The sequence below is a fragment of the Physeter macrocephalus genome, chromosome 4 (genome assembly GCF_002837175.3).
Source record: "Physeter macrocephalus isolate SW-GA chromosome 4, ASM283717v5, whole genome shotgun sequence".
NCBI lineage: Eukaryota > Metazoa > Chordata > Mammalia > Artiodactyla > Physeteridae > Physeter > Physeter macrocephalus.
Genome location: NC_041217.1, coordinates 24,516,629 through 24,535,959, shown reverse-complemented (window position 1 = coordinate 24,535,959; position 19,331 = coordinate 24,516,629). Strand labels below are relative to the sequence as shown.

Here is a 19,331-nt window from a genome sequence, read left to right as displayed (position 1 = left end):
AAGTGCTTTCTGGGTTCTCCGAAACTACTTAAAAGGTAGTATTTTGTCTGTGAATGTTCTTGGCCTAGAGAAGTAAACTTTCAGCAAGCTGGAGATAGAGGAAATCTTGTCCCTTCTACTATGTACACAGTAGGATCCTTAGGTTCTCAAATTTACAACCTGAAGATTTTCAATCTCAGGGAATCTCGGAGAAAATACGGGAGCTGCTAACACAGGAGAAGCTTGTTTCCATAAGCAGGGCTGCGCTTGTAAGAGCCGGGGGCAGAGAAGAGGACTTTTCTGATTCTTCTGCATTTTGCAGAAAACTTCGTTTCAGATTGCTGGCTTAATTTAAATGTCATCTTCCAGCATGAGATGAAGCAGTCTGTTTCCACATGGGCCACCTGTCAGAGCCCATGGGGTCCTGTTGCTGGGTTGAGCCTCCCTGGGAACAGGCAGAGTTACTTCCTTCAGACTTTGGGTCCATGGGGTGGACTGGGGCGGTGGGAGGGGAGGGTCTGCAGGAAACAGAAGGACCGCTGGTGGCTTCCGTGCGAGGCCGCCTCCTTATGTGCTGCTTCTCACACCCATCCTAGAAGGGCTCCTGGGCGTTCTGGACTTCCAGAAAGCCTCTGTTTAAGGCCAGCCCCCAGCTCCTCCAGGGTTCATTTCATGGCAAGGAATCGGCTTGTTACTGGGGACCCACTGCCTGCCATCTGTGGCCTTCACCCTCTGCCCTTTCCTCTTGGAAAAGTGGCCCCTGAAGGCCAGGGCTGGGATAGAGGAGGAGGTGATCAGACCCTGCTGCTAATTCTGCTGAGCCAACGCAGAGTCCCCTCCTGTGTGTTTCATCCCACAGACAGTCTCATACCCTCAGGGGGCTTACAGACCAGACTGGACACATGAGAGGTTTGTAGGTGGTATTCCCATTTTACAGATAAGGAGGAAACTGAAACTCAGAGAGGTTTGGTAACTTGCCTAATACCACCAGCCAAGAATAACAGGATCTAAACCTAGGTTTATCTGGCTATAAGTTTACATGTTACAAATGACCAATGAGGCAGCCTAGCAGAGTGATGGAGAGCTTGGACCCTGGAGCCAGACTGCCTGGGTTCAAATCTTGGCTTTGCCACTTACCATGTGTAGAACCTTGGGCAAGTTGCTGAATCTCTCTGTGCCTCAGTGTCCCCATCTGTAAAATGGGCTAATGAGGTGACCTGTGTGACAGGTTGAGATATTTGTATCATGCATACACAATACTTATCAAGCACTTGGCATTGTGTCTGGCTCTAGAAAACAGTCGAGACATATCACCTATTTATTACTAGAATAGCCCACATGCTATTGTCTCCCCCCCACTGACTGCCTGGCCTTACGTCTTGGGAGCTGAGCAGGAGGGATTGAGCTGGAGGAGCTGTGTTGGGGCTGGGGGTGTCATGACTGGCCCCTGCGAGGAAGTCGCCCAGGAGGGTCACTAGGGGTGCTCAGCCGTCCCAGGCCTTCAGTGCCAATTGTCTGTTGACCAGTGAAGACCTTCTGTAAATTTCCACCCTCTGTAACTCAGCCTTGTTTTTTGCATTTTAACCAAAGTAAAAATAAAATCTCTGGGGAGGGGTGGACGAAGCGAAGGGAGGGAAGGGACCTGGTGTGTGTCGCAGGGGCCGCCTCCACCAGCTGGGCAGGGCTCTGGATGCCCTTTCCCAGAGGAAAGGCTGAGCCTTTCTGTCCTCTGAGCTTTGTCCGTGAGGAAGTCAGCTGCTAGAGGCTGCCATTCCCCATCCCCCAGGGCTCTTCCTCAGCCCCCTGGCCACTCCCTGTTTCCTGCAATTGTTGGCTCCCCCCAACCTCGGCTCCAGCGGCCCCAGCAGGCTCCTGGTGTGAGAGGTAGGCTAGGCCCCTGCGCACCAAAGCATTTCCTTTGCTTTCAGCTGCTTCCCCTCTCTCGCCTCTTTCTTCTAGCGCGCCATTATTTTTAGTTCTTAAGAAGATGAAGTCCAGGAGGGAGGAGGAAGGAGAAGCCAAGTCTGTGACCTTCTAGATCAGAGATGGAGCATTTGCCGGGCCTTCCTGGTAGGGAGTATTTAGAGCATTTCCATTTTGGGTGAAGGATACCTCCATTCCTTGGTAACCAAAAAAAAGGCTGGTTTGGCAAGACTGGGAGCCCCTTTGTTGCCAGCTCCTGTAAAGTTAGGAAGAGGGAAGGAGGGTGGATCTGGAACAGTCATTGGGAGAAGTGCTTTCTTTGCTGGGTTGACTAACCAGAGTGAAAGAGTGTCCTCCAGACCCTCATGTGTGCATGTGAAAAGGCCCCTGGGGCCGGGGCCCGCTGTCCTGGAGCCCGGTGGTGTGTAGTGAACCCCAGGCAGATTGGACAGGAAATCCCCCCAAGTATTTCCCCTGGAGATGTCTCTGGAAAGATCCAAGCTTGAGCATGCGAGCATAAAGAGGTATGAGCTGGTGGAGGTGTATTTCAGCTTCCAGGAGATGGCACGCAGCAGGGCCTGAGCCCCGGCCGTGTGATGGACCTGTAACATTTTCTCATCGGTCACGCAGCTGGTAGTATCGTACTCCCACTGTGTGTCCAGCCTGGGGGCGCGTCCAGAAGTGTTAGGACAAATTCGGGTTCCCCAGAAGCTTACCCTCTGCTGATGGGAGACACAGCACAGGACACAAGAATCACGAAGCTCTCAAAGCCTATCCTGCTAGCGGGGAGGATTCTTGGAATGGCCTGTGGCCGGTCTGAGAGGCTTTATGGAGAAGGTAGGGCCAGTTCACGGACTCCAGCACCATTAGCTGTGGGGACAGGTGGGATGTGGATAAAGGAAAGGAGGGGGGAGAACACTGCAGGCAGAGCACCTGCGTGAGCGGGGACCTAGAGGTGGGGTAGGCATGGGACAAGAAGGTGGCCAGCCCTGCAGGATCAGAGAGGGTGTCCGAGAGCGTGAGCGAAGGAGAGGAGGGTGGGCAGGTGTCTGGGGCGGCCCTCTGTCCCTGGTGGGGGCCTTGATCCCGCCTGTAGGTGGTCAGGGAACTCTTGGTGGCCAGTCGGGCCAGCTGGGCCTGGGCGGACTCCTCAGGCAGGGATTCTGGATGATGGTAGGGGAGGGAGAATGGCAATGAGGGATGGACCCCTGTATGCCAATCTGGGTGCTACCCTTGTCCCAGAAACTGGGCCTCTGGTTTCGACTGGAAGAAGGCAGCCGCTCAGGCTTTTCCTGGCTTTGGCCAGAATGTGCTGCTGGGAGCTCACCGACCAAGGTGGTAACCCTCAGGAAGGGCCAGCCCGCGCTGAACACTTTCATCAGGAGCTCCCGTTTTTCAACAGGAGCTCTGGGCCCTGACCGGGTCCTACGCTCCATACCCGGAGCAGAGCAGCCCTCTGATCCGACCAGGAGTGGAGAGGACAGAGCACCCACCCTGAGAACACAGAGCTGGTCCCAGCCTCTCATGGCCTCAGTAGCCAAGGGGTCCAGGCCTGCAGGGGCTGGTGAGGGCCCGGCCGCCCTCATTCTTCTGCCCTAGAGCAGCCACTGATGCTGTGGGAGGTACGTCGCCCACCCCACTTCCCTCAGCGTGATTCCGACCACCTGTGGGTGGGTTCCCTGCAGGACAGGTGAGGAAACGCTGTGCCAGCCGTAGACTCTGAGCCACTCATCTTGTGGGAACACCCTGTGGGGCGGGGAGCTCAGAGGTAGGGATGAAATTCAGCATTACTCAGGTCTTTCTCAAAGAGTGTTTCTGCATTCGGTTTGTAGGGGAGTTTCCTTGTTTGTTAAAGGGGAAAGACGGTTAGTCTTAAAATCCAGATTCTTATTTGTAGCCAGAGCTACCTGCCCTGCCAAGTCCTTGGGCTTTGTTTCTCCTACCCTTGGTGTCTTGGTTTTGAAAGGCTTTCCCTCCTCCGCTCCAGGCTCCCAGCTCACTTTGGCAGGGGTGGGATTGGCCCCAGCCAGGTTTCTAACCAGGCCTCCAGGATGGAGCTATTGAGCCAGGGGCCCCTACCTGCCTGGGCTTGCACCCAGCTGCCGTCACAGGAGGGCCCTGCCAGGGCGAATACAATGAACAAAGTTGTCTTGCCTTGGCTCTGCCTCCTGGGAGAAGCACAGCCTTTTTCCCCAGCGAAGGAAAGAATGATCACTAGGGAAACCCAAACTGCTTTTTTAGAAAGACCAAAAGAAGAAAAGAAGGAAGAAAAAAGCATTTTTTCCAAACATGGACAACTCAGTGCCTTTTGCTCAGACTTCTGCAAGGCCAGAACAAAGGCACTGACACAGAATGAACCTTCCCGGGCAGGGGCGTCTTCACCCACTTTCAGTGCTTTGTTAATGTGTCTTACCAAAGTGGGTGTCAGTGAGGCTGTTCTGGGAACCACTTGGAAAGGAGGGCAAGGCGGGTCATTATTCAGGCCTGCCCCATCTGAAAGGTCACTCTTTTGACAAAGCACTTGCTGTTTATCTGAGGCTATTTTTTAACTGGAGGAGAGACGATGGGGGCCCAGTTACCCTGTTGGCTGAAACAAAACAAAATCCTTGGAGCAAACCAGGAAGCTGTGTGACCTTGAGCAAGTTACTTAACCTCTCTGAACATGTTTCATCATTTGCAGAATGTAGATAAGTATCAGTGCTGTGAGTGAGGATTACATGAAATATTAGCATAGTACCTAGCAACATGTTAGGCATTTAATATGTGATTTCTCTGCCTCTTTCCCCGGACAAGCCAGGTTATCACCACTAACCAGCACATATGCACAGGCATCATAAACACATGCACAAGTGTGCAGCAAGGCAAAGGATTCTGGCAATATTGCTTTGGAGAGTCGTAGGGTCCAGAGATAATTTCCCTTTTCTGATATTTTAGAGATTTCCCTTCATCTCTTCCACTCAAAAAAAAAAAAAGGATACTCTTTATAATTATCTAAAAATAAAAGTTTGGCAAGTGATGTAGCTATTTAAATAAAAAGGGAAGTCCTGGAGGAAAGAGTAGAATATTAGGGGAACAGCTCAGATGGGAAAGGGGTTAAGAAGAGTGTGTAAACCCTCTGTATAAAATGAAATCCGTTCAGCAGTCTCACTATTTATTATGTTCTTCGCTGGTGCCTAGCAGAGTTCCACATGTGTGAAATGGCGTTCTTTGGGGAACTCTTCTTTCTCCTTTTAGCAACTTTACTGACCTTCTGAACCAGAAACTGGTGTCGAGGCACCTGGACGCCGGCCGGCTCTGCTCTCCCTGAGTCACAGAGCTCGAGGCCCCAGGAGCCGCCCTGTGTGTTCCCAGTTGCCATGAACATCCAAAGGGAAGCTTTGTAAGCAATTAACCACACAATTAGCTCATCTTCTTGCCACCGGCAATGACTGACCCTGTGGAAGTGCCCAGCGGATTTTTGCCAGTCTCCTATGCCTTGGAGGAGAAAACTGTTTCAATTAAAACAAAACAAAACAAAACAAAACAGACACAGAAGTACAAACAAAGTGAACATCTAAGGTTCACCTGTCCAGTGACGGTATACAGAGCACCCGTGTACATGTGTACCACCTCATCAGTTCTCTCAGAACTGATCTCAGAACTGCATCAGGGCAACTGTGATGTTATCGTGCCCAGTTTACAGGTGAGAACGCTGAGGTCGGAGAGGTTCAAAGGCTTGCTCACAGCTGCAGCCGGGCGGTGGCAGAGCCAGGGATCGTTCTAGCTCCAAAACCTGGGTTGTGTGCTGTCTTCTGGAAACAAAATCCAACGCTGTGGCCTGCCTCAGAGGCAGAGGATTTTAAACACACTCGAGATGGAGGGGAAGAGTGTGTCGCTTCAGCCTGAGTTTGCAGGGCGGAAACAGCGGCAAGCCTAGCAAAGCCAGCGGGAAGGGAAGCTGCAGGAAGGGCCGGCTGCCTTGGGAAAGAGGGATTGTGAGGAGCTGTCTTCAGGAGGCCTGCTTCTCCAGACAGGAGACAGTGCAGGCACTGCTGGGGCCGACAAGAGGGGAGCAGAGCCCGCAGGACCCTGGAAACTTCAACTTACTTCGAGAGGCTCTGACCAGGTTCCCGCCGGGCGATGTTGGATTTGGTCTCCCTCCTCCTGAGCCGGGGCGGGGTGGGGCGGGGCTTGGCTCAGCCTGCAGGCCTAGCTGACTGGCCGTGGTGGCCTCTCCAGGACACGCGGCAGGGGGTTGCCAAGTATCCGGTGGAGCCAGGTGCTGGGGGTCCTGGCTGTCGGGAGGGTACACTCACCCAGAGGAGAGCTGGGGTGCAGGCGTGCCCCGGGCACTGTGGGAGCACCCAGGAGGAACAGCTCAAGCTGTTCCTCGGGGGTCTCTGAGCTGCCTGGGGGTTAGCGGAGTCCTTTGCCTCCGCGCCCGTGCTTGCGAAAAATCCCTGGTGGCGGAAGGTGTCACCCTTGCGGTGTCTGAGGGTGGGTGAGGAGGGGTACATGCAGAGAGCCAGGGGTCGCCTGCAGAATCTCATGGGCCTGAGTGAACATGTGTTTCCTGAACTGCAAATACCTCCATGTGTGGATGGGGGAGGAGAACTAGGCCTGCAGACAGCCTAGGGCATGTGAGGCAGTCCTCCAGCAAAGGAACAGCTGGCCCCCATGTCACTACCCCTTCTGGGCCGTGCATATCATGCAGCTGATCCTGATGACAGCTAAAGCGTCCTGTGAGTGGGGTGCCTAGAGGCCCCCTCAGCCCCCAGCCTCGGCTCTGGGTCCCTGCTTCCCCGCCTTCCTCCTCCTCCTCCTCCTCCTCCTCCTCATCTCCACCAGTCCTTTTTGCCTGTTTGATGGAAGACAAAGGCCTGCCTTTGAGGTCATCCACTTAGCCTTTTTATTTAAGGCAGTGTTCCCTGCAGCACGAGGCGGATGCCTGGCTGGGGGAACCAGCCAGAGGGTGGCATTTACCCAGGAGCCATTAACATCCCTGGGAGGCTTGGAGTCTGGTTTAGATAAACACAGAATCAGAGACGCTGCCCAGGCTTCCTCCCTTGGGCCCCAGTGGCCAGTGGACCGTTTCCACTCTGGGCTCTCAAGGGCTCTGGGTGAGTCCAGGCCAGAGGGATGAGGAGCTGCCTTCCTCGCCAGGGCTGCCCCGAGCGCTCTGAGGGCTGCCCCGAGCGCTCTGAGGCTCTGCGTGCTGAGCGGAGAGGTCGCCACACATGGGTATCAGCCGTTAGGGAGTGGATGCACATCTGCTGTGAGGCCAGAAGTCTTTGGGCAAAGAGGAGGGAAAAGTGAGAGCCCCGAGCCTCCCAAAGGCACCAGTGGCTGGAGAGGGCTCAGCTGGGGTTGGCCAGGTTCTGAAACTCCCTTTCCAGGTGACTTCTGTCACCTCAAGCTTGAAGAGGGTTGAGGTTTTGTTGTTACTAGGCTTTTTCTCCTGCTACAAATCCCTCTCCACATTCTCTGAATATTTTAGCTCCTGTCAAGTCAGGTATGAAGGGAGGGAACTGCCCAGAGCAGCTTCAGAGCACTAGACGTCTCCAGCCACGCTGAGTCTTAAAGGACCAACCTCTACTCCCCTGGTCTGGCTATTTTCTCATCCTTCTGAATTTCTCTGAGTGAATTAGGGACCTACCTTTTCCTGTGCAGCCAAAGTAGAGAACATGACCCCACCTCTTACAGAGTGAGGTCAGGGCTGTAACAAACATCAGCAGAAGGCCCTGCCCTGCACTCAAGTAGAAAACAGAGCGAAACCAAACTCAGTGCTTATTGAACCCAGGAGTGCAGTCATCTAGGGATTTGTGGAGCTGGGTCATCCAAGCCCATAAACCTGAGGTGTTACCTGAAAAACCTCACTTCTGGTCTGCAGTTGGCTTACACCCAGCACAGAATCGAGGTGAGAGCTGTGTGTCGTCAGCCCACCCTGTGGCTCCTTCCCTGCTCAAGAGGCGATCAGCTTTGTGGGGCTTGCCTTTCCCTTGAAGCGCTGCCCAAGAACATCCCAAGTGTAAAATTCCAGCCACAGTCTAGGAGCGATTAGCTGGTCTGATCTGACTCATGGGAGAGCCTTGTGTCACCTGGTAGCTAAGCTGGAAGTGGCACCTGCCCAGCCCCGGAATGAGACCTATCTGGGGTTTTGATGGCCAGCTGTGGAGCCTCTCCCAAAGGCTCTGGGCTCCTCTGCTGAAGAAGCAGCCAGAAGACCCCCTACCCCGGAGCACTGTCCTGCCAGCCCAGCACCCTGGCTGCCCAGGGGAACCTCCTTGAAGAAATCTCCTTGTCCTTCCTGCCCAATCTTCTGTCCCCATCACCTTGCCCAGCGTGCTCTGGGCTGGAAGGGCCCCTGCTTGTTGATAGGCACAGCGGTTGGTGAATCGGTTTGAGGTTCCCAGGGATCTGGCACCTACTGGCAGGGAGGAGAATGGAATGACTTTGGGGAAGCAACTCAGCTTGTAAGATTCTTCACCTTACAGAGAAAATAATCCTATATACCACCAGGTTGTTTGAAGATGAGAAATGAGGCCATAAGGAGCCCGGTCCAGCTCCTGTCACATAGTGAGAGCCCATGAGTGATGAGTCATGAACGCTCACGCCAGGCCCAGTGCTGGGGGCGGCTGGCCATCCGTCCTGTTGCACATCTAGGGAAAAGAGCCCTGCTGGTGCGATGACAACTGATGCCAGCTTGCAGGGAGTTTCTAAGAGCCATTCCCTCTGCTCTGTCATGCCCAGCAGACGTAGGAAGAACACCCCAGCTTATCCATTAGGTAGGCCAATTTATCTATCAGATCTGCGTGTAAGTAGCGTGCCAGAGTAGAGCTTGGCGGAGTCAGCTAGCTGACTCCTCAGATTTACACAGGAGGACCCCGCCACCCAGAGACGCCAGGGGGCCTGTCAGGCAGGTGGAGCTCTAGGGGGGCGTTCCAGGAAGGGTCAGCAGAGGGTGTCCAGATGCCCCTGGTGATTGGGAGGTGATGGAGGGACGGGGCCAGTGAAATCTGGCAGCCAGCGCTGCCGAGGGGGAGGGGCCAGGTGCCCTTTGCCACACCGTGTTCAAGGCATTTGAGAGCTGCCTGTGTGTCTGACAAGCTCAGCTTGAGAAATTCGAGACCTGGGACTGTAGTCTGATTGCAGAGAAGTGACTGAGGCTATTGAGACTCTCCCAGGAGAGAAAAGGTGATCAATTCCTCTGGATGGAATTCTTCCAGGTTGTGGGGCTGCCCTCCTTTCTTGCCTCGTCGGCTGTCTTGGGTGGGGAAGAGGCCTGGCATCCATTTCTGAGGACTGTGTCTTCCTCCAGTGAGGGGCTTGCAGGGAGACTGTTAGCCCAACTGACCCTCTGGGACGCACCACCTGGAAGCGGCTTCTGCCTAGAGTTGGTGGTTCCTAAATGGGTGCTGTGGTCTCCCGGGCATCGTAAGGGAATTGATTCTCTGTAATCTCCTGCCCTTTTGCTTCTCTCTACTCTCATGGGCCGGGGGTAGGGGCGGTGGTCACCCTGCCGCCTTCTTTCCTGGGCCTTTCCTGGACCTGCTTTTCTGTTTAATGTTTGGCAGCGACTCTAGACACTGCCTGGGTGCTGCTATTTAAAAACCACAGGAAAATCCCCTGCTTGCTGCTGCCAACACAGTCGAGAAATCCCGTGGTGTGCAAACCCGCCCCAGTGGAATATTCCACCTTGGAAGCGGGGGCACTCTCTGGCCTTGGCCATATGGGGCCCAATTTTCATGTTGAAGAAATGCTCCCTTGTGGAGGAGGTGTGGGAAAGAGGAAGCTACGCGGAAAAATGCCCCATTTACTCAGAGCTCAGCCGTGTTGGGAGGCTCTTGGGTCCCACGAGCCATCAGAGGACCCCGCCCTGGAGCACCCCTCTCCTTTCTGGACCCCTGAAGAGCTGTCCGGGAACTAGAGGTTTCGCAGCTCAGATGCCCCTGCTGGACTCGAACCTGGCTGTTCTCGCCCAGCTCTTTTCCCTCCTGCCTCCCGGGTCCCAGGCCCACTGCCCAGTGTGTCCCCGTGGATCCCCAGAGAGCTGAATCCTGACAGGGTGGGTTTGGTCCAGCCTCAGGCTCCGTGATCTTTATTCTTTTTTTTTTTTTTTTTTTTGCGGTACACAGGCCTCTCTCTGCTGTGGCCTCTCCCGTTGTGGAGCACAGGCTCCGGACGCGCAGGCTCAGCGGCCATGGCTCACGGGCCCAGCCGCTCCGCGGCATGTGGGATCTTCCCTGACCGGGGCACGAACCCGTGTCCCCTGCATCGGCAGGCGGACTCTCAACCGCTGCGCCACCAGGGAAGCCCTATTCTTGAGTAACTATGGCAATACCTCCACTTGGCTCCAGACTGACTGTTCCTGGGATGACTTCAGGGACACCCCTCCTTGAACTCAGACCACTAAGACTCTTCCACAAACACCCCTGTGCCCATGAACTTCTAATGGCTTTACCTCTGGGGCCCAAAGGAATGTATGTGTTATTCCCATTTTACAGGGAAGATAATAGGGCCTCAGGGGGAGGGTCAGGAACTTGTCCCAGGTCAGTCAGTGAGGAACAGACAGAGCCAGGACTCAGGCCCAGGGCAGCCTGCCTCCCCAACACCACACTCCCCGGAGTCCAAGCGTCTCGGCCCGGCGGCGTGCAGAGCTGGCCTCGCCCTCTAACCCTTATCAGCCACTGCTTCCGGCTCCCATTCCCAGCACATCCGGCCCAACTGCTCCGAAGCCCGGTCCCGGACTTCTGTTCCCACAGGCCCCGCCCCCTGCAGTAGTGTTCCTGTGCTCCCTCGGGTGTGCCCCCAGCCTGCGTCTGTGGGGTCAGCCTCTGTGATGACCTTCCTCCCCGGCAGGCATCAATCTTTGCAGGCCCCCGACCCCGGCAGCGGGACACATCCTCCCTGGGTCCTCTGCTGGCACCACATCTGCAAATGCAGCAGGAGGTGACACGCTGCAGCTGGGTGATCGTGGCCTCTCTAGTCCTCCTCTGAGGGGCCCTTGCTGTTGGGATGCGAGAGGTCATTTTCCAGAGTCCTGGAGTGTCCACTGATCCAAAGAGCGTTGTGGGGGACCAGTTGTCCATCCCTCACTAGACAGATGAGGAAGCTGAGGCCCTGAGAAGGGGGCATGAAGAAGGGCAGTGTGGGTTTAGTGGTCCCCTGATGGGGAAGCGGCATGGGATGGGGTCAGCCCTGGATGGAGAACACTCTGCCCTCCCCCTCCTCCCACCCCACTCTGAGCCCATCGGACCCTCGTCCCCTCTGAGCTCTGTTGCAGGGGTGTGACCAACAGGTGGTGACAGCTGTGCACTTTTCTTCTGGACCACCTAGACGTCTTCCCCGTGGGTGGAACAAACCATCACTTGGTTGGTCATCTCATGTAACTAGGTTTTCCCACTGCTGCCCTCATGCATTGTCTGTCCTGAGTGTTTGTGCAGCCTTCTGGGTGCTTAGATAAGAAACGCTGGCTTTCCTTAGCCTTCTTCGGAGATCTCCATCAGAAGGATCTAGGAAAAACACCCTTGTCGGTGAGGCCGGCCCTTTGTCACATGGCCTGGCCTAGCGCTGCCCTCGCTTTAGACTAGGTCTTGGCGGTAGAGTGAGGGTTTCTGGGGTGGAGTAAACGTTGCCAGGTTCGGTAGGGAAGAATTCTTCTCCTTAAACAGACTTTAACTTGAAACCTTGATGACAGAAGCAGCTGAGTCTCACCAGAGAGAAGAAAAACAAAGGAGACTGATTTAACCTTGGGCTCCAGCAGCTGGAGTCAGTCCAGCAACCTCAGCGTGGCTGCTAGCGGACGCTGCAGGACAGAGAATGAGGATCCGCCTCTCCAGGGGTCCACTGTCCAGGCAGGACCACTCCTCACCTCCCTCTTCTGTAGAATTCCCAGCTCCTCCTTCCCAGTGCAGAGCCTTGGGGGTTTACTGTCTGTGGTTTTGCTGGTCAGGGATCCGCTTCTCAGGAGCTTGAAATGCTTCACTTCTCATCACTCCCTTCAGGGGCTCGTGTCTGGGGACACTTGATCTTCATGTCTACAGCCCGTTCTTATTAAAGTAACTTAGGGATATTTTTATAGAGAGAAATGTTTATAGCTGGGGATAAAAAGGATTTTCTTTAAAGTAGTTATATAGGTGAAGGTTTAAATGCGGCTTTGTCACTTACTTGTCTGAGGCTTGGGTTCTGCAAATGGAAATAACAATGATTACCTTGCATCCTTGCTGTGAAAATAAAATAAGAAGGTGCTCAATAAATGTTAGTTCTCCTTTCTGCCCAAGGAGCCCCTCCTACACACCCACACACACATACACACACAGAGTTTTTACTTAAGAAATGTCTTGAGAAGGAGAAGTGCAGTGGAGAGAGAGTCCTGCGGGCTGGCTCACCCCTGTGTGCACCAAAGCCTTGGAGGCACTGCTGTCCCCCGGGAGTTCCCTTTAAAGTCTCCTCAAACCTCTCACAGGCAAGAGGTGCCTCTGCTGCCACCTCATCTGCAAGTGCAGTAGGAGGTGACACGCTGCAGCTGGGTGATCGTGGCCTCTAGTCTTCCTCTGAGGGGCCCTTGCTGTTGGGATGCAAGAGGTCATTTTCCAGAGTCCTAGAGTGTCCACTGATCCAAAAGCGTGGGGGACCAGCTGTCCATCCCTCACTAGACAGATGAAGAAACTGAGAGGGGGCACAAAGAAAGGCAGTGTGGGTTTAGTGGTCCCCTGATGGGGAAGTGGCATGGGATGGGGTCAGCCCCGGATGGAGAATTCTCTGTCCCTCTCCCTTTCTGTTCCCAGAGCCTGTCAGATCCTTGTCCCCTTGATTCTGGGTGTTTTGCCCAGCCTGTTTGTAGAATGGGGCAAAGCCCATAGATGCATGCCACGTAGTTGATGGAGGTGAAGTCCTCAGAGCTGCCTGCGCCGTGGGCCTGGCACTCACCTCTTGTCCTGTGCCACAGGCAGTGGGTTCCCTGGTTTTGAATTCATCCTAACCAGAAAGTAGTAGTTCTGTTTCTAATGTAGAGCTTTTCGTTTGCTTGTTTCTAGAGCAAATCATGGAGGAAAATAAAAAACATGGTGCACTGGTCTCCCTTTGTCATGTCCTTCAAGAAGAAGTACCCCTGGATCCAGCTGGCAGGACATGCAGGTAGCCACAGCTCTCCCGGACTTTGTGACAGGATGTCGGGCTCTCTGGGGAGGCGTCCAGCGCGTGTGGGGGACGGGCCTGGCCCTGGACGCTCTGAACAGGTGCTCCCCGAGAGACTTCGTGGTCTGCAGTCGCAGGCGTACTTGAGAGACGGGCCTTAACACTGCCTCGAAAATGCACATGGACACCCACCCTCTCCATAGTCTGTGCCACCTCTTCACAAATCACACACATTCCCCCCTCCGTCTCTCTGTCTCTTTCAATCTCTTTCTTTCAATCTCTCTTCCATTTTAACTCAATAAAACAGTTGAAGTCATCAGTCTTTATAGCTTGCCTGCCCATTTGTCACCTGGGACAAAGAGACAAAGCCAAGTGCTTCCCTGAGTGCCTGTCGTATGCTCTCATGAAGGTGCTCCCCGGGTGACAATACGTATGCAGATGTAGTGTCTGCCCCGAAGGAGCTCGTAGCTGGTGGGAGAGGCAGGCAGGTCGCCCCAAGAGTGTTAAGACGTAGTGGAGTACTGGCTGCAGTGGCCACGCCCTAGGCTAGCCGTGAGGTCTCCAGGTGGCCCCTCAGTGATAGGGGAGGATGTCTAGAGCTGTCTAGCCCACTGGTCCTTTGGCGGGCATCATCCTCAGGGGACGATTCAGTGGCCGCCCGTGGACTTCAGGCCAGCACAGGGTCTGACATTTTTTTTTACACCCTTAACCACGTTGGCCCAGACCCCAAGGCAGGTGGATGGACACCCTTCCTCAATACTTACCTGAGGGTGTGGCTCAGAGGAGCAGCGCCCAGCCGGGCAGAGCCTTGGACCGCTGCTTCTCAGCCGGTCTCCCTCTCCTGGCGCTAAATCCGCTTCTATCGGGGCTTCTCCTCCACTGAGACCGGAGACACTTTCGTGGCTGGGAAGCAGGGTCGATGGTGGGGTTGGAGGTGGTAGTCACACAGAGAGGGGTGAATAGGTCCTGGCACAGACCTCTCACTTCGCCTTGCTCACCCTCCAGCGGCGAGCACTGGTGTACTTCCATCTTCAGAGGAGGAGCCTGGTGTCTGGGAAGTCGGGGAACCAGCCCAGAGTTGCCGTCAGGGCACGGGGTGTGGCGGGGGGACTGGGACTTGCACCCACTCCGCTTAAAGGGCTCGGTCCACCAGTGGGGACCTGGGCACACCTTCAGCCCCGTGCTTGGCAAGCTCCACCGCATCCCCGAGAGGCCCGGGCCCTGTGACGGAGGGCGTGTCTGGCAGGGGCGGGGGTCAGAGCGGGGAGGGCTCAGGCTGGGGACCCAGGGCCTCCTCCCACCTTGCTCTGCAGGGAGCTTCAAGGCGGCTGCCAATGGCAGGATTCTGAAGAAGCACTGTGAGTCAGAGCAGCGCTGCCTGGACCGGCTGATGGCCGACGTGCTGAAACCCTACGTGCCTGCCTACCACGGGGACGTGGTGAAGGACGGGGAGCGCTACAACCAGATGGACGACCTGCTGGCCGACTTTGACTCGCCGTGCGTGATGGACTGCAAGATGGGCGTCAGGTGAGCCAGGCTCCTCAGATGGGGCACGCCACCCCTCAGCCCCCAGCTGGCCGGGCGGCAGATACCAGGCACGGCATTCCAGGCTTCCAGGAGGCCGGGCTTTCTGGGCTGTCCCTGAGGCCTCGTGTGGGCGAGGCCGGGCCAGGGGTCTGCTTGGACCCCGCTCCGGTCAACTCACATATGTGCTGGCTTTGCCCAGGACGGCCCCTTCCCTTCTCTGGTGAGCCAGGGGCCGGCGGAGGAGGGGACGGGAGCCGGTAGCCGGTGGGACCAGAAAGGGGACCTGGTGGATGCGGAACCTCCCCAGGGAGAGGGCAGCGAGAACTACCCATCTGGTCAGGTGGGATTGCTGGGGGGAGCAGGGGGCGGCTTCCCGTTAATGTGGGCTGCAAGGGGGAGACTGGAGCAGAGGCTGTTCTCCTCCCACCCTCCCCACCCCGCACCCCAACCCCGAGCCAAAGAGGGAGCCGGTTAGCAGATTGTGTTGATTTGCCAGAAGAGACTTGTGCCTGTCATAGGGTGCAACAGAGGAGGGAGGAGTGTGAGAGGCCCTGACAACAGTCACCAGCTTGCCGCATTCTGGACTGGGGCTGGCGGTGACCCCAGCCCAGTGGCTGCGTGGTCCAGGGCACAGGGCCAGATGGATATGTGGGCATGTGTGTGGAAATGGGTGTCCCCCCCCCACCAGGCTCCGCCCAGAGAAGACCCGGGAGGGAAGGAGGCGAGAAGTGTGGGCTGGAGAAGGCAGGGTGGAGGACAGAGCCAGGAGGGCCCGAGCTCCAAGCGCCTGAACTCTGGGCCCTGCTTTGGCAGCAGGGTTTTCTCATCTCCTCTCAAACTCTGACCATTCAGTCTCAGGAGTCATGGAGTAGCTCCTCCCCAGCAGGTCAGCGGGTGGTGAAGTCCTCTGAAGCCTCAGAGAGCCGCCGACTGCAGGTGCCCAGACGGCACGGCCAGACGCGGGCCTCCTCCATCCGGCCCGCCGCTCTCCGGGGAGACCAGGCTCCGAGATGCAGAGCTCACAGCTGGAGCCTGTGTTTGCTTTGGATGGTTTAAGCAGTTTTATTTCTTATAAGAGGAGTTTGAGAAAGGTGTGTGTGTGTGTGTGCGTGTGCGTGTGCGTGTGCGTGTGCGCGCGCGCGCGTGCGTGTGTGTGTGTGCCTGCAGGAAGGAAGCAGGCCAAGCCAGTCAGTTTTCCTTCCTTCCTCATTCCTCCTGGGAATTGTGTCATAAAATCAGACCCTGACCCTGCAGGCTGACCCGTTGTGTTCCCTTGGCTTGGCCCCGAGGGCAGGGACGAAAGGGTGGGGAAGTATAGACCCCACTCTTTGTACTGTCCCCGGCCTCTCCATCCCTCCATCCAGGGGCCTCACCATCTCCAGCCCACAGGGAGAAGACAGAATGTCCCTCCAGCCACCACTTGGCCACTGCTCTCCCCCAGAGTCTTATTTCTGTCCCTGGAAGGCCTTCCCGTGATGCACCAGGATGTGCCCTCTCAAGGGGAGACACATAAATATTCTGATCGGTATTCACTCAGACCGGGGCCAAAAAAAGTATACCCTGTGGGAAGAACGTGTGGCCAGTCAGTCCTAAAAGGCTGCCGGGGTGCCTGTCTGTTCCCTGGGAGGCTGCTGGGGACAGGAGCCCCCTCTCTTACCAAGGCTGCCCCATCCCCCTGCTGCCTGGAGCTGCTGTCCCACTGCACCCAGGGCTCTCAGGAGAGACCCAGAGTGGCCAGCAAGGCTGGCACGTCTTTAACCCAGTCCTGGGCAGGGCCACCTGGAGGCTGAGGGAGGAGGTGTGTGAGGATCCCGTATGGAGGGGAGGAGGTAGGTCTCCCCAGGACAAGTCCCACCCCAGTGCCGCCTTGCCTGTCTCACGGGTCCTGAGGGCGGGGTGGAGGCCCTTCTGTACTCTGAGTGCTGGGTGCTCCTACAGCCGTCCTGGCACATGGGCCACCATCCAGTCTGAGCAGGAGGACCTTTGACACCAGAGGCTAAGGGACTCCCCAGGGCCACGCAGCCAGGCAGCCACACAGCCTGCCTCTGCACCAGGCCTCTGACTACCAGGTCGAGGCTGGGCTGCAGCTTGGCACTCCCCAAGGGTTCTGTGCTTGCCAGAGGGAGGAGGCCGCAGCCCAGGGCCACCACAAACCCTGAGTCTGGGGCATGAGAGGCTGAGACTTGTCACAGACTTGTCACAGTGGTGGAAGGGCTGGTTGGTCAGCAGACCCAGCCATGGTGAGGCCTGAGGAAAAGGTGACGCAGCCACCTGTAGTGTCCTAACGAGGGGTGTCTTGGGACCCCAGTTCTACATGGACATAAGCTCACATTGCTCTAGGGCATTTTCTTAGATTTGACCCCGTATCTCCTGTGTGTCATGTAGCCTGCCGTGGAGAATCAGGAGTGTCTTCCTGACCTCTGGACCAGGGCTGGCAAGTGGAGACCAGAGCTGTCTGTAGCACCTGTGCCCTGGTGGGAAGCAGGTTGGAGAGAGCGTGGGGGGAAGTGGGTGGCTTTGGTGTCTCACCTGTTGGCTCCCCATGGGCTGGCTGCCTTCCTGTGGGGAACACTGCCTTTACTTAGTCTTGTGGCTTCACCCAGCAGGCTTCATGGACGTGTGACCTTCCTGCTGGGCTGGGCAAGGTGAGCCGGGCCAGTGTCGGGACACCAGGGTTGGGGAGGCTTTGCAGCTCACCTCCCGGTGGACCCCTGACCCCACCACCAGGCTCGTGACCCCTGTGGGCATCTCTGCCCGGCCCCTTTCCTCTCCCAGAGGGTGAGCAACTCTGCCCAAACTGCGCTGCACAGGCCCTTTCTGGAGCAAGCCCCATGTGGAAAGGGATTTGACAGTGAGGACTGCTTCCTGCTTAAGGAGCAACTGAGAAGTCTTTGCAGAAGTGCACCACCCACCCACCCGCAGGCCCCTGCAGCGCACTCAGGAGCACTGGGGATGGCAAACCCTTTGCCCACCACACAGCACGCACACACAAATACACACATGGGCCAGCATGACACAAGTCCATGCAAAAGCAGCCTGCCTCGCAGCTCTGCCCTGTAGCTCTCATCGGCACCGACCTGGCTCTGCACGCAGTAGTGTTTGTACGTGTGCGTGCATGGGCGTGCATGCCTGCGTGTGTGTGTGTGTGTGTGTGTGTGTGTGTGTGTGTGCGCGAGGGCACAACCAAGGACAGAACCTCCTTATGGTCTGCGTCGCCCGCTGGAAGGTTCTAAATGACCAGACCCAAGTTCACCACCAAGGATTTGCTTTTTTCTTGAAAGAGTTGGTACAGTGGTTCTGGAAACTTATCTTTTAAAGCATTTGACCCGTCTGTTCTGGGTCCCAAACCGGCAGGTTGGAGGTATGGTGGGAAGCGGTAGAGCAAGGCCCCGGGGACAGATGGAGAGTGGAGGCTGGGCCTGCTGTCACAGGCCGCCGTGTGGGCAACGCCCACGCACACAGGCCCAGGGAGAAGACTTCCCTCTACTCAACTAACGTTGTAGATTCCTGTTTCAGGAAGGGTCACAGGCAGCAGCTGAGCCCACTGTGGGGGAGAAGGGGAGTTTAAAATAGGAGCAGGGAGGAGGGTGGGCGTCTGTGGTGTGCAGCAGGGGTGACTCACCCCGTTGGCGAAGGGGGCCAGGGAGGCGGCCTGGGGCCAGGAAGCGGTCTCGGGCTGCCCAGATCCTGTACTGTCCCCACTCCTGTTACCTCTGCCAGTTCCTAGGGGACCCCTGCCAGCCCTTACGGAGGGCAGGGCGGTAAACAGTTTACTTGGCCACGTTGTCTTGAGGCCTGGGGTCCGAGGGGCAGGAAGAGCCCAGCACATCTCCGCGGTAGAAAAAGAGCCCCGAGGCTTTGCCTCCCATCACGGGCTTCTCCCTCCAGCACTGGGGCCACTTCAGAGGCCGCCTTCTGGCCTGAAGGTGTTCCCTCTTCGGAGAGAGCCCTCAGGCTGCCGGGGGCACTCAGCGACTCACGCAGGTGCTGGCTTCCGAAGCCCTCGCCTCGTGGAAGGCAGCCCGGGGGGACAGCTGGACCCTGAGCGGACCCGCCCTCAGCCCCCTTCCCCACCCTCACCCCAGCAGAGCGAGCCCAAGCTGCCCTTCCTCCTCCCTCCTCTGCTGGTCCTGTGAGGTGCCCAGAAGGAAGAGCTCCTTGGGCTTTGTCGGGCCTTCCCAGTGCTCTTGGGACGAAGCTGCTCGCATTAGGCAAGGCTGGCCCGTGCTCGGTCAACAGCCAGGCCCAGCGCAAGCAGATGCGCGCCTGTCCGGGATGAGGCTGACTTGGCTAAGCTGACTGCAGCCCTCGGGCAAGGTACCAGTGGGCCGCGCTCCGGCCAGGGGCCCTCATGTGGCTTCCCCTCCCTCCCAGGACCTACTTGGAGGAGGAGCTCACCAAGGCCCGGAAGAAGCCCAGCCTCCGGAAGGACATGTACCAGAAGATGATTGAGGTGGACCCAGAGGCCCCTACCGAGGAGGAGAAAGCCCAGCGGGCTGTGACCAAGCCGCGGTACATGCAGTGGAGGGAGACCATCAGCTCCACAGCCACGCTCGGGTTCAGGATCGAGGGCATCAAGGTGAGGACAGCCAGCGGTGGCCTGAGGCTGCCTGAGCCGCCCCGCTCCTGGGTGGGGAAGGGACTGGGTCCTGGGGCTCCAACAGCATTCACCCAGCGGTCCTGGCTGCTCTCAAGACCCTACGGAGGCTGTAAGATTCCTCCCCATACGGGCCCAGGGCATGGGCAACCAGCCCGAGAGACAGACATTTGGAGAAACTGGCCTATTC

General features: G+C 56.8%; 1 protein-coding gene across 2 annotated transcripts in view; it reads left to right on the top strand.

The window, feature by feature from the left end:
* The window catches only part of ITPKB (inositol-trisphosphate 3-kinase B), a 100,435-nt gene that overhangs the window by 72,736 nt on the left and 8,368 nt on the right, over positions 1 to 19,331 (top strand). The window contains exons 3-5 of one of the 2 annotated variants that reach the window (XM_007102672.4): positions 12,918 to 13,017; positions 14,331 to 14,544; positions 18,919 to 19,123. In XM_007102672.4, the coding sequence (XP_007102734.2) occupies positions 12,918 to 13,017; positions 14,331 to 14,544; positions 18,919 to 19,123 (519 nt within the window). Of the gene's footprint in view, positions 1 to 12,917; positions 13,045 to 14,330; positions 14,545 to 18,918; positions 19,124 to 19,331 lie in introns of those variants that run through there. The other variant, XR_008617038.1, reaches the window with a different exon arrangement.